This window comes from Tamandua tetradactyla, chromosome 3, assembly GCF_023851605.1.
Source record: "Tamandua tetradactyla isolate mTamTet1 chromosome 3, mTamTet1.pri, whole genome shotgun sequence".
Classification (NCBI taxonomy): Eukaryota; Metazoa; Chordata; class Mammalia; order Pilosa; family Myrmecophagidae; genus Tamandua; species Tamandua tetradactyla.
The window spans coordinates 11,606,377-11,621,230 of record NC_135329.1 but is presented as its reverse complement, the minus strand read 5'-3'; the positions used below and the strand labels follow the sequence as shown (position 1 = coordinate 11,621,230).

At 42.3% G+C, this 14,854-nt stretch overlaps 1 protein-coding gene across 1 annotated transcript in view; it reads left to right on the top strand.

The window, feature by feature from the left end:
• The window catches only part of SUPT7L (SPT7 like, STAGA complex subunit gamma), a 53,899-nt gene that overhangs the window by 20,401 nt on the left and 18,644 nt on the right, over positions 1-14,854 (top strand). Inside the window, exon 2 of the mRNA XM_077152469.1 lies at positions 2,973-3,547. Coding sequence (XP_077008584.1) covers positions 3,135-3,547 — 413 coding nt within the window. The 5' untranslated portion in view covers positions 2,973-3,134. The remainder of the gene's footprint in view (positions 1-2,972; positions 3,548-14,854) is intronic.

Genomic DNA, 14,854 nt, shown 5'->3' with positions numbered 1-14,854 from the left:
TCAAAATTCTAACAACCTACTTTGAAGCCTTGGAAAAGCTATCAAATTCATTTGGAAGGAAAAGAGACCTTGAATAGCTAAAAGTATTCTTAAAAAAGAAGAACGAAGTGGGAGGAATAACACTTCCTGATTTTAAAGCTTTTTGTAAAGCCACAGTAGTCAAAACAGCTTGGTACTGGCACAGAACTAGTATTGACCAATGGAATCAAATTGAGACTGCAGAAATAGACTACCCACTCTGTGATCAATTGATCTTCAACAAGGCCCCCAAATCCACTGAACTGGGACAAAATAGTCTTTTCAATAAATGGGCATCAGACAACTGGATATCTGTATGCAAAGAATGAAAAAGGACCCTTACCTTACACCCTATACAAAAGTTAACTCAAAGCTAATCAAAGACCCAAATACAAGAGCTAGTACCATAAAACTCCTAGAAGAAAATGTAGGGAAACATCTTCAACTCCTAATTATAGCAGGTAGCTTCCTAAATTTTACACTCAAAGCACAAACAACAAAAGAAAAAAAAATAGATAAATGAGAACTCCTCAAATCAAATGCTTTTGTACCTCAATTTCACCTACTCTGTAAGACCAAAGGAAGAGAGGTTTATTTTGTCCAAAACCTAAGTTTTCTGTAGCATGCAATCTAACTCAACCTGTCTGGATAGATCATTTAAACAACCCAAATACATGGAGGCCAGAATGGGAATGAAGACTTATAATTCTGAATAGCTTAATGTAATGCTCAGATATGTCCTAGAGTATGTTGAGCAGATAATTAGAAAGTATTGGCAAAGTCTCTTGAGAGATGGGAGAAAAAATATGGAACTGTTAAACTTTACCACCAGGGAAATCCCTGACACTGTCTCAAACATTAGGGAATCCCAAGTCATTAGACAAGCCCTTGATCATGAGGCTTGCTCTTCTGAAGCTTGTTTATGTAACAGAGTAGCTAAACCTACCTATAGTTATGCCTTAGAGTTACTTCCAGAGAACCTCTTTTGTTGCTCAGATATGGCATCTCTCTCTCTAAGCCTAACTCTTTAAGTAAAATCATTGCCTTCCCCTCAACGTGGGATATGACATCCAGGGGTGAAAGTCTCCCTGGCAACATGGGATATGACGTCCAGGGGTGAAATTCTCCCTGGCAACTTGGGATATGACTCCCAGGGATGAGTTTGGCACTGGCACCATGGGATCAACAATGCCTTCCTGACTGAAAAGGGGAAAAGAAGTGTAACAAAATAGAGTATCATAGGCTGAGAGAGTTAAAATAGAATCTTGAGGCTATTCTGGAGGCTACTCTTATGCAAACTTCAGCTAGGTGTTGCTATTTATCATTGTTTGCCTAACCCCAAACAAAACCATTCCTCTCAGCCCTAAAGAACACCTTGGGCTCTATCTGAGATTATCCAAAGGTTCCATGTACTATGACTACTTTCCAGAAACCCAACTCTAGGTGGGTTCCTAGGCCACATAAGTTCTGAAACCCAGAGGGGCCAGCCCCTCCAGAACTTCAACTAGTTCCATCCCCCATGCTGTATTATCAAGAGCGCTTTCCAACATGAAAAGGTTAGAATGGTCATAGCCCAAATACCCCTAAAGATTGGGAGAAAATTCAGAGGAAAATGTGGAGTTATAATAAAGATTATAGGATTTAACAAATGAGTATGTCTGCTGAATCATTATATCGATACTTCTTTTAGTCTCCAGTGTCTTAGAGCAGTTAGAAGGAAAAATCTAAAATTGTGGAAGTATAACCCATACCAAACTCTGAAATCTGTTCTATAACTAATTGTTGTGGTGTGCTTTAAAATTTCTTGCTTTTTTATGTATATGTTATTTTTTAGAAAAAAGAAAAAAAATCAATTTTGATGGTGAATGCACAGCTATGTAATACTGTGAGCCATTGATTATACACTTTGGATAATAACATTGTATGTGAATAATATGTATCAATTAAAGTGCATTAAAATTTTTAAAATAAAAAATGAATATAAGTCTGCCAAGGATGTGAGGGGTGGCAGAGCATTTCTCACAAAAGGCTTAACTTAAGGAGTCAACTGTGGAAGAGTATGCCATCCTCTAGAAGCTGAGCAGTACAATATTGTTAGAACTGTGGAGGTCATTTCCACCAGGAAGTTCCTCCTTTATGCTTCCACTGTTCCAGGTGCACTTCCTCTGGAATAGTACTTTACATACTTAAAATGTTCTTTTTGAGTTCCTCTCCTTCACCTCAGGATCTCGCATTATTGGTTTTTGTCTCCCCACATAATACTCAGCATTTCATAAACATTTGTTGAACTTGAAGGGACATATGGAAGATGAATCTGGAAAATGGGTTAAAGCCAGATTGTGCATTTTTTTTGGATGGTAGACCAAAGAATTGTAATTCACCTCTCCTAATAGGCAAGGGGAAGCCATTAGATCTGACTTTTAAAAACATTAAGTCTAGTAGCAGTGCTCGGGAGAATAAGATTAGGCACAAAGAGGGACCAAGGAAGAAATACTAGTTAGCAGGCTACAGAAATCTTTCAGACTCTTCTTTAATATATTTCAGAAGTTGAAAGCAGAAGATCATTTAAATTAGTGATATGTAAATTTTTCCACAAGGACCAGTTAAAAGGTTCCCATACCTGACACATAGAGAATAAGAACCACCTCTTTCTATCTTCAACTCTACTCCCTCTTCTCCTACTGTTCCAGAACAAGTGTGTCAAGTGATTCTAATTCAGTAATATTCCAGGCCTCATATTTAAGCATCATTCTCTCACAAATTGTTCGGGATTGGGCGTGATAGTAGTTGTAGTGATGAGTTATTGAGGTGAGATGAAAACGTGGGCACTAGAGCTCCAGGTGCTATTCTACTGTTCATCTACTGTTTACCCAAGTTCTACCTTGTGGTTCAGCACCACAATAGTGTATGGATGTGATGACCAGTATCTAACTTTTTTTTTTTAACTTTTTCAGGAGAACATCTTTGGTCCTGCAGTTTTGTGACTGACTTTTTCTAAGTGATCTTGAACAGCCTGCTTTTTATGTAAACAGCTGACTAGATTTCATACTAAAATCTACAGTTGAAACAGTAGTTTTAGCATATACCTTTAATTCTAATTCCATTCTAATTTCAAAATGTTGAGATATTGGGGTGAGATACCAATTTCATCAAGCCAGACCAATAGAAGTTCCTTTGATTTGCTCCCACGGGAGTTCCGTCTTGTGGAAGTCCATGACCCACCCCTCCACCAGCCCTCAGCCAATAAGCCCAGGCCCCCCACTATGCTGGACATCCCCTCTGAGCCATGCAGCCTCACCATCCATACCATTCAGCTGATCCAGCACAACAGACGTCTGCGCAACCTCATTGCCACAGCTCAGGCCCAGAATCAGCAGCAGATGGAAGGTGTAAAGACTGAAGAGAGTGAACCTCTTCCTGCCTGCCCTAGTTCACCTCCTCTGCCTGATGACCTCCTGCCTTTAGATTGCAAGAATCCCAATGCGCCATTCCAGATCCGGCACAGTGATCCAGAGAGTGACTTTTATCGGTAAGGCAAAGCTTTGCTATTCCCTACTTTCTTCAAATAATCCTCACAATGACAATGTCAAGCATGTAATATTTTCATTTTCCACATGAGGAAACTGAGGATTAGATACGTTAATTGACCTGGCCAAAGCTGCTCAGGTAATTAGTGTGATGTCTACGGCTAGAATCCCTTCTGAATCCAGAGTTTGTTTTCTTTTAAATTTGATGTAACAAATATTTATTGTGTGCCTTCTATGTACCAAACACTTCACTATAACCAAGGTAATTCAGAGATAATTGTAAACAGGCCATTGTCTCATGGCCCTTAAAGTCTAGTTTTTCTAATTATTTTGGTATTATTAGGAATCCACAAGTTCTGTACAAGAATTTATAAATTGTGTATTTTTTTTTTTTTCACATGGGCAGGCACTGGGAATCGAACCCGGGTCCTCTGGCATGGCAGGCAAGCGTCCTTGCCTGCTGAGCCACCGTGGCCCACCCTGTATTTTAATTTTGATAACATAGTTTAAAAATAGTAATATAAGACTATCCTTGATCTCGGTAATTCAAAATCTTGTCCAATAACAGCAACATCAGCATCACCTGGGAGCTTGTTGGAAATGCAGAATTTCAGGTCCCTCCCAGACTTTCTGAATCAGAATCTAAATTTTAACAAGATCTCCAGGAGATTCATATATACATTTAAATTTGAAAAGCTCTGCTACTGATCCTCTCAATGATACTTTATTTTTACTTACTTTTTAAAGGCTATTTTCTTTAATTTTATAAGTACTAAGTATACCAAACATTTCTACAAAGTCCAGAATTTTGATATGGTATAATTTTTACTCATTTTTCCTGTACTGTTTAGAATTTCATAAACATTTATTGGCTCAAAAAGAATATACTGACCTTCCAAAGTTATCTAGCTAATGTACTCTCTATTTTGTATTAATCGTTGATTTATTTCTTATTTATTCATCAATCTTAAAAATTCTTAATAATTGTTTTTGACTTTAAACATAAAACATTTTCAATCAGCAATTATTGCAGCATTTTACTCATCTAAGACTTAATATGCATTTATATTTTGATAAAATTTTAAGTAATAACTTGGAGATTTATCATCAGTGATGCTTATTAACTTACTGGTGGAGTTCAGTGTGTGTTTGTATTTGGTGACGAATATTTACTGATTTTCATTTTGAAACTTTTCAGACCTACAGAAGTTTAAATAATAGTACATGAAGACCCAATATTCTTTACCTGGATTGACTAGTTGTTAACATTTTGCCATAGTTATTTCTTTCTCTCACAGATGTATGTGTGTATGTGTGTATGCGAGTGGGGTGTGGCCTTTTGATTAGATTACTCCATGAGATGTGATGCATCCAATTGTAGGTGTGGCCTTCTGATTAGATGGAGATGTGATTCCTTCCATTCAGGGTGGGTCTTGATTAGTTTACCAGAGTCCTTTAAAAGGGGGAACATTTAGAAGAATCCTCAGATGCGCATGCGTGGTGAACAGTTGCTTCAGAGCTGACAGAGATGCAGACATTTGGAGATACTTGGAGTGCTGACAGAGAGAGCAGATGCCTAGACAAGTTTATTTGGAGATGTAGAGCTCAGCAGGTGTTCCCATGTGCCTTCCCATGAGATGCTAAATAAGCCAGAACCCAGATTTGTGTCCGGGAGGAGCTAATTGAAGGCCCACAGATGCTTAGAGAGGAAACCAGTGGCATCAGAAGCTGGAAGCAATGGAACCCAGAAACAAGGACCAACAGACACATGCCATGTTTCTAACCATGTGACAGACATTGACCTTTCTTAAGTCAAAGTATCTTCCTCTGGATGCCTTAGTTTGAGATATTTTATATGGCCTTAGAACTGTAAACTTGTTACTTAATAAATTTCCTTTTTAAAAGTTCTTCCCCTCCCCCCCAAAAAAGCTCTTTCATTTCTGGTATATTGCATTCCAGCAACATTTATTTTGTAAATATTTTTTTCCCAATCCAGGATCTGATAAAGATTCATCGTTGCATTTAGTTGTCATGCTCTTTAGTGTCTTTTAGGTCAGAACAGCTCCGTCCATTTAAAAAAATGTTAATTTTTGTTTGTTTTTTGTTTAGATTTTATTTCTTTTTTAAATATGTTAATTACTTTTAAGAGTCCAGTAACTTGTCTTATTGAATGTCCCACTTGCTGAGGTTGCTGATTATTTCCTCAAGATTAGATTCAGATTTATAAAGAGATTGTTCAACTCAACAACAAAAAGACAGCCAACCCAATTACAAAGTGGGCAAAAGACTTGAACAGACACTTCTCAGAAGAGGAAATACAAATGGCCAAAAGGCACATGAAGAGATGCTCAACTTCCCTGGCTATTGGAGAAATGCGAATTGAAACCACAATGAGATATCGTATCATACCCACCAGATGGCCATTCTCAATAAAACAGAAAATGACAAATGCTGGAGAGGATGTGGAGAAGGAGGCACACTTATCCACTGTTGGTGGGAATGTCAAATGGTACAACCGCTGTGGAAGGCAGTTTGGCCGTTCCTCAAAAAGCTAAATATAGAATTGCCATATGACCCAGTAATACCATTGCTAGGTATCTACTCAGAGGACATGAGGGCAAGGACACAAACAGACATTTGCACACCAATGTGTATAGCTGCATTATTTACAATTGCGAAGAGATGGAAACAGTCAAAATGTCCATCAACAGATGAGTGGCTAAACAAACTGTGGTATATACATACAATGGAATATTATGCAGCCCTAAGACAGAATAAATTTATGAAGTAGTAACTACATGGATGGACCTTAAGGACATTATGCTTAGTGAGATTAGCCAGAAACAAAAGGACAAATACTGTATGGTCCCACTGATATGAACTGACATTAGTAAATAAACTTGGAGAATTTCATTGGTAACAGAGAACATCAGGACGTAGAAATAGGGTAAGATATTGGGTAATTGGAGCTGAAGGGATACAGATTGTGCAACAGGACTGAATGTAAAAACTGAGAAATGGACAGCATAATACTACCTAACTGTAATACAGTTATGTTAAAATACTGAATGAAGCTGAATGTGAGAATGATAGAGGGAGGAGGGCTGGGGACATAAATGAAATCAGAAAGAAAGATAGACAATAAAGACTGAGATGGTATAATCTAGGAATGCCTAGAGTGTATAATGATAATGACTAAATGTACAAATTTAAAAAATGTTTTTGCATGAGGAAGAACAAAGGAATGTCATTACTGCAGGGTGCTGAAAATAGAAGGTAATTAATATTTTAAAATTTTACCTTATGTGTGAGACTAAAGCAAAAGTTTATTTAGTACAAAATTTATATTTTGACTAGTGCATTTCCTAATATAACTTACGTAGACAGCTTAATTGAACACCATAAGTATATGGAACCTTGAGTAGGACATGAAATTTTGTTGGTTTGTCCAGAGTGATGCCCTGATAAATCCCAGAGTGATTTGAACAGTAAATAAAAAAGTATTTGCAAAGTCCCCTTTGGGGAATGGTGAGAAAGAGGAAAAATTCAACTTCCTCAGGTTGAATTCTTGATATTCTCACAAGCAGTGCGGACAATCAAAGCTATAGACTTGAGCCCCCAATCTTGGGGTTTGTTCATATGAAACTTAACCCCACAAAGGATAGGTCAAGCCTACTCAAAAGAGTCACCCCCAAGAGAGCCTCTTTTGTTGTTCAGATGTGGCATCTCTCTCCAGCCAATACAACAAGCAAACTCACCACCCTCCCCCTGTCTATGTGGGACATGACTCCCAGGGGTGTGGACCTTCTTGGCAACATGGGACAGAAATCCTGGAATGAGCTGAGGCTCAGTATCAAGGGATTGAGAAAACCTCGACCAAAAGGGGGAAGAGTGAAATGAGACAAGGTGTCAATGGCTGAGAGATTCCAAACAGAGTTGAGAGGTTATCCTGGAGGTTATTCTTACGCATTAAACAGATATCACCTTGTTGATCAAGATGTAGTGGAGAGCCTCCTGCTCCGGCGGCTCTCCAACCACCACCGTGCCCTCTTCCGCCTTCACCGGCTCCTCCGCCACCGTCCTCGACAGCCTTGCCACCCTCACGTTTCCTCCTCCAGAACAGCTACTGGGGTAGTGGAGATGATAAAGAGCAGCTCCCGGAGCCACGACGGAGATCAAAGGGACAGCGTACCCCATCCTGGAACAGCTGACTGTCTGGGAGAACCAGCTCTGGTGAGATCACTGAGGGGCGCGGGCTTTCCCGGGCGGGACGGCAAGCGGCCAGAGTCCCTCCCTTCCTCCTTCCCAGGCCATCTGGCAGAATTGGGCAGGCGGTCCCCTTGGGCCACGGCAGCTGGCGCCCCCACCACGCGAGGCCCCCTGGACCAACTGAGAGAGTTGGGTAGGAAGTCCCCAGACCGCGGGGAACGGTGACTGGGGGGGCCCCTTCCAAACACGTGACTCCCCGCTCCAGCTGGGAACGGTGCACTCTCACGGGTGCGGCAGCTGGCGCCCTCCCGCCACGCTTGGCGCCCCGGGTCGACTAGGAAATTCGGTCAGGTGCTCTCCCGGGCTGCGGCGGCCGGCGACCCTCCCCGCATTTGGACCCCCGGGCTGGCTGGCACTCTTCCAAGCCGCTTCGGCTGGCGAACCTCCCCCACGGCAAGTGTTTTCCAAAGTTAAAGGACCCACAGCACCTTTTACTGGTGGAACCCGCAGACAAACGTGTGCCACGAGCGCCACCTACTGGGCAGGATAAGAAAAACAGAACCCAGAGATGTCACAGAAAAATCTTTCAACCTGTTGGGTCCAACACCCAGGGAAATCTGACTAAATGCCCAGACGCCAGCAGAAGATAATGGATCATGCTCAGAAAATTGAAAATATGACCCAGTCAAAGGAACAAACCAATAGTTCAAGTGAGATACAGGAGCTGAAACAACTAATGCCGAATATATGAACAGAAATGGAAAAGCTCTTCAAAATTGAAATCGATAAATTGAGGGAGGACATGAAGAAGACATGGGTTGAACAAAAAGAAGAAATAGAAAAACTGAAAAAACAAATCACAGACCTTATGGAAGTGAAGGATAAAGTAGAAAAGATGGAAAAAACAATGGATACCTACAATGATAGGTTTAATGAGACAGAGGATAGAATTAGTGATTTGGAGGATGGAACATCTGAATTCCAAAAAGAAACAGAAACTATCCGGAAAAGAATGGAAAAATTTGAACAGGGTATCAGGGAACTGAAGGACAATATGAAGCGCACAAATATACGTGTTGTGGGTGTCCCAGAAGGAGAAGAGAAGGGAAAAGGAGGAGAAAAACTAATGGAAGAAATTATCACTGAAAATTTCCCAACTCTTATGAAAGACCTAAAATTACAGATCCAAGAAGTGCAGCACACCCCAAGGAGATTAGACCCAAATAGGCGTTCTCCAAGACACTTACTATTTAGAATGTCAGAGGTCAAAGAGAAAGAGAGGATCTTGAAAGCATCAAGAGAAAAACAATCCATCACATACAAGGGAAACCCAATAAGACTATGTGTAGATTTCTCAGCAGAAACCATGGAAGCTAGAAGACAGTGGGATGATATATTTAAATTACTAAAAGAGAAAAACTGCCAACCAAGACTCCTATATCCAGCAAAATTGTCCTTCAAAAATGAGGGAGAAATTAAAACATTCTCAGACAAAAAGTCACTGAGAGAATTTGTGACCAAGAGACCAGCTCTGCAAGAAATACTAAAGGGAGCACTAGAGTCAGATACGAAAAGACAGAAGAGAGAGGTATGGAGAAGAGTGTAGAAAGAAGGAAAGTGAGATATGATATATATAATACAAAAGGCAAAATGGTAGAGGAAAATATTATCCAAACAGTAATAACACTAAATGTTAATGGACTGAATTCCCCAATCAAAAGACATAGACTGGCAGAATGGATTAAAAAACAGGATCCTTCTATATGCTGTCTACAGGAAACACATCTTAGACCCAAAGATAAACATAGGTTGAAAGTGAAAGGTTGGGAAAAGATATTTCATGCAAATAACAACCAGAAAAGAGCAGGAGTGGCTATACTAATATCCAACAAATTAGACTTCAAATGTAAAACAGTTAAAAGAGACAAAGAAGGACACTATATACTAATAAAAGGAACAATTAAACAAGAAGAGATGACAATCATAAATATTTACGCACCGAATCAGAATGCCCCAAAATACGTGAGGAATACACTGCAAACACTGAAAAGGGAAATAGACGCATATACCATAATAGTTGGAGACTTCAATTCCCCACTCTCATCAATGGACAGAACATCTAGACAGAGGATCAATAAAGAAATAGAGAATCTGAATATTACTATAAATGAGCTAGACTTAACAGACATTTATAGGACATTACATCCCACAACAGCAGGATACACCTTTTTCTCAAGTGCTCATGGATCATTCTCAAAGATAGACCATATGCTGGGTCACAAAGCATGTCTTAACAAATTTAAAAAGATTGAAATCATACACAACACTTTTTCGGATCATAAAGGAGTGAAATTGGAAATCAATAATAGGCGGAGTGCCAGAACATTCACAAATACGTGGAGGCTCAACAACACACTCTTAAACAAGTGGGTCAAAGAAGAAATTGCAAGAGAAATTAGTAAATACCTCAAGGCTAATGAAAATGAAAACACAACATATCAAAACTTATGAGACACAGCAAAGGCAGTGCTAAGAGGGAAATTTATTGCCCTAAATGCCTATATCAGAAAAGAAGAAAAGGCAAAAATGCAGGAATTAACTGTCCACTTGGAAGAACCGGAGAAAGAACAGCAAACTAATCCCAAAGCAAGCAAAAGGAAAGAAATAACAAGGATCAGAGCAGAAATAAATGAAATTGAAAACATGAAAACAATAGAGAAAATCAGTAAGACCAGAAGTTGGTTCTATGAGAAAATCAATAAGATTGATGGGCCCTTAGCAAGATTGACAAAAAGAAGAAGAGAGAGGATGCAAATAAATAAGATCAGAAATGGAAGAGGAGACATAACTACTGGCCTCACAGAAATAAAGGAGGTAATAACAGGATACTATGAACAACTTTACGCTAATAAATACAACAATTTAGATGAAATGGACGGGTTCCTGGAAAGACATGAACAACCAACTTTGACTCAAGAAGAAATAGATGACCTCAACAAACCAATCACAAGTAAAGAAATTGAATTAGTCATTCAGAAGCTTCCTAAAAAGAAAAGTCCAGGACCAGATGGCTTCACATGTGAATTCTATCAAACATTCCAGAAAGAATTAGTACCAACTCTCCTCAAACTCTTCAAAAAAATCGAAGTGGAGGGAAAACTACCTAATTCATTCTACGAAGCCAACATCACCCTCATACCAAAAACCAGGCAAAGATATTACAAAAAAAGAAAACTACAGACCAATCTCTCTAATGAATATAGATGCAAAAATCCTCAATAAAATTCTAGCAAATCGTATCCAACAACACATTTGCCGTCGGAGAGCTCCAGTCGGTCAGGCCGGCTGGCACACCGGGTGGGGTTGGGGAGCGAGCTCGCGGAAATTAACCTGGGTAAGCCGAAGCCGGCGTCTTTCCCCTGCCGGTGGTCGCGAAGAAGTCGTCACTCAGGCCAGATGCGGGTTTTAAGTCTTTATTGTTACACTCCGGGATGGGTCACCCGGGAACCCGAAGAGTGAGACGTCTGGGGTATGAAGACCCCGGGGCTCTATCGACGACGCGGGGCTGGGCGAGCAACAGGCTTAAATATACTCGGAGGAGGGGTGGAGCTACGGGTCTACATGTCACACTGAGGCAGCCAATCATGCAAGGTAGTAGGCAGTTGCCAGGCAGAGGGTAGAAATTAGGGGTATGGAACGAGTTGAGCATAACAGGAAGGGTTGCAGGCTTTGAGATGAGCTACGGAAATGGGCGGTCTACAACAAGAGGGGGAAGGGGGAACAGTGAACTAGGTTACCGATATGGGGGCCGGGAGTGAACATAGAGAGGGAGAGAAACATTAAAAAATTTTAAGTTTGGCTAGGCTCCAGTCCCTGAGAAATACGCCACAATTCCTCTCCTTTTTCTTTTAAAAGAGCACACTTGTGTGACAAGTGGTGGGCATGAACCTTTGCTGGGAGGGGTAGGGATGAGATTCCCCTTGCACTTGAGGCTCAGAATTTCAGGGGAAGGGTGTGTGCTGAGCCGACCCTTATGCAAATCTCATGTGCCCCAGAAGAGCCAGAGGAGGCCTGTTAGAGTGGCCCTCTTCTGCGGCTACTTTGTGCCGCACCCAGCGGTACCCATCTGGTAGCCTTTCGGCGGCCCCAGATGCACACTCTCTGGTGACGTGCAGCCCCCGTAGGGGAATGGAGAGAGGCAGGGAGTGGTGCAGGCATAGGCAGGCAAGGTTAGAGCCGCAGCAGCGCAGTGCCGACTGCACAAGATGGCCAGTCTTGAGAGCGACACCAACCTCAGGGTGATCAGTCCTGGGGGTGAACAACACTAGCGAGCCATACCTGAGCCTGGCGATGATTTTCGGCATCTGAGAAGGGGTTCTGGGGCTCTAGAGCAGCAAGGGCTAAAAGTTTCGTATCTCGCCTGTGACGAGAGATTCTTGAACAGAGACACTTGAACGTGAAAAGAATAAAAATCAAAATTAGTAGGAGGACACCGTAGAAGATAAGGTTGGAAGGTTGGAAGAAGGACGAGAATTTGTTCAGAAGGTCTGTTAGGATAGAGGTGGAGAGTTTAGTTACCGATAGATTTTGTATAGTTAAGATTTGAGTTTGGAGGCTATGGGTATAGTTTCAGTAGGCTATCGAGGAGAGCACGGGAGTCCATTTTTTGCCAGTCCTAAAAGATTAGCGAATGTGAGGTTTAGTAGTTTACTGTTCGACGAGGGGACTTGGGGGATGGTTTGCATTGACTGATTCTGCAAGAAGGTAAGGTTAATTGCTAAGGCTTCGGGAGGGGGAGAGAAGTTAGGGAATAACGAGAGGTTGAGAGGCGCACTAGTGGGGAGAACATTGGGATTACACGGGAGATCCAGTAGACAATTATTGACAAATATTTGCAGGAATGTGGGGGAGTCGGGGGTGATGAATAGCAGTCCCGGTGGGTATTGGACTGCGGCCCACACCTCGCTTTCAACAGGTTTTCCTAAGGCGGTGCGGTGGGGTTTTGGATCTTCGTTTTCCAGTGGTGGCTGTCGCAGGTCGGACACAACGGGAAGGGATCCACAACGGCTGAGGTTCACTTTCTGGAAAGACACAAGCAAAACCGCGTCCCTGCGCTAGGAGCGGGGCTGGGCCTGACCAGGTGTTTGTGACTGGATCTCGCCAGTAGACAGAGGGGACTACTGAAGGTCGGCTGGTGGGACCCCAATGTTTGTGCAAAGGGGATAAGCCGTCCTTGTCAAAGGTTAATAAGTTTAGTACTATGAGGACCTGAGTGATGATGTCTTTGGGAGATGCTTTAGGCATATTACTTCCTTGTTTTTCTATTTGAATTTTAATCCTTTTATTAAGTGCTTCCACCATGGCTTGCCCTTGAGGGTTGTAGAGGATGCCAAAGTGGTGCGTTATGTTGTACATGTCTAGAAAGGCCTTGAAGGCCGCACTGCGGTATGCAGGGCCATTGTCTGTTTTCAGATCCCAGGGGACCCCCATGAAGAGGATCCCTTGTCTTAGGGCTTGTATGCAGTGCTTGGCAGTCTCCCCTGGCATAGGGGCTGCGTAGCACATACCTGAATAGGTATCTATTATTACGTGCAGGTATTTGAACTTTCCAAATGAAGGAACATGAGTGACATCCATTTGCCACCTCGCGTTGGGCTTGAGTCCTCGGGGATTTACTCCCTGTGGCTGAAGAGGACCCAAGGGCGCAAATGGAGCGCAGGCGGCGCAGCTTCTGACTAAGTGTTTGGCGGTTTCGATGGGTATGCCACAAAGATGCCGAATGGCCCCTGCCGAAAGGTGGAACTGGCTGTGCAATTGTTTGGCGGCGTTGACGGGGTCCTGTGTTGTTGCAAGGACCTGGGCCGAGACGGCCTCGTCAGCTAGCCGATTGCCCTCAGCAATGGGGCCTGGGAGACCTGAATGACTACGTATGTGTGAGATGAACCACTGGTACTGTCTATCTTCTAAGATGTTCTGAAGAAGGTACAGGTACTGATCTATTGGTTTTTCTGTGTGAGGGAAGAACATGGCGTGAGCTAGAACTTTGCATACCTGGTAGGTATATAGGCTGTCCGTGAAGATGTTTACAGGCTCATGTGGGAACTGTTGCAGAGCTAGAATGACTGCTTTGAGCTCTCCCACCTGAACAGAATGCTGATTGGGTTGAATTATAGTGACCGGCTGTGTTTGACCCGGCACGTATGCCACAACGCCAAATTTATCTTTAGATTCGTCAGTGAAGAGGGTGGTAGCCCCTGGTATAGGGGCCGAGGACGGGAAGGGGTGGGACTCCCCGTCCGGCACCAGAGGGAGAGAGGTAATTGCTTGAAGAATTTTGTGGCGGGGGTACCTGGAGGAGAATTCTCCTGAAAATCCCGCTACTAGGATCTGCATTTCAAGGCTGTTTTGGAGGAGCCAGGTTAGCTGTGGCTCTTCAATTGGCCAAATAATTGTGCTTACAGGGCGGCCCGTGAGATGGATAGCCGTCTTAATTAACTTCTGGGCTAGAGCAATGAAGAGCTGCGTTATTGGACAAATCTTTTTAAATTTACTTTTAGCCGGATGAAGCCACTGTATGGGCCCAGACTGCCACAAGGCTCCCATGGGCACCTCACCAGTGTGGATGACGACTCCAAGGAGAGGCTGGGAGGGATTGTACCTTTCTAATTGAGAATGGCATAGCTTTAAATTGAAGGTTAACAAGGCACCTTTAGCTGATTCGGTGAGTTTTATGGGTCTGGTTAGAGATTCTATTGGTGTGTCACTTGTTTTTAAGAGGTCAAACAATGGTTGGAGCTGACCTGTGGTCATGGGCAGAGAACTCCGGACCCAATTAATTTGCCCACATAGTTGTTGCAACTGGTGTAAGGTTAGGTAGTCAGGGATCTTGAAAGCGAATTTTACTGGAGCTACCTGCTGATGTATAGTGGAGCCCAGAAAGGTAAAGGGCGGAGTAATTTGGATCTTATCTGGTTGAACTGTAAGGCCTAGGCAACTGAGGTTATTTATTAACTGCGAGAGGACTGATTGTAGCTGGTTTTTAGTTTCTGCCGCCACAAGCACATCGTCCATATAATGGAGAATGGTGGCTTGGGAGCGAA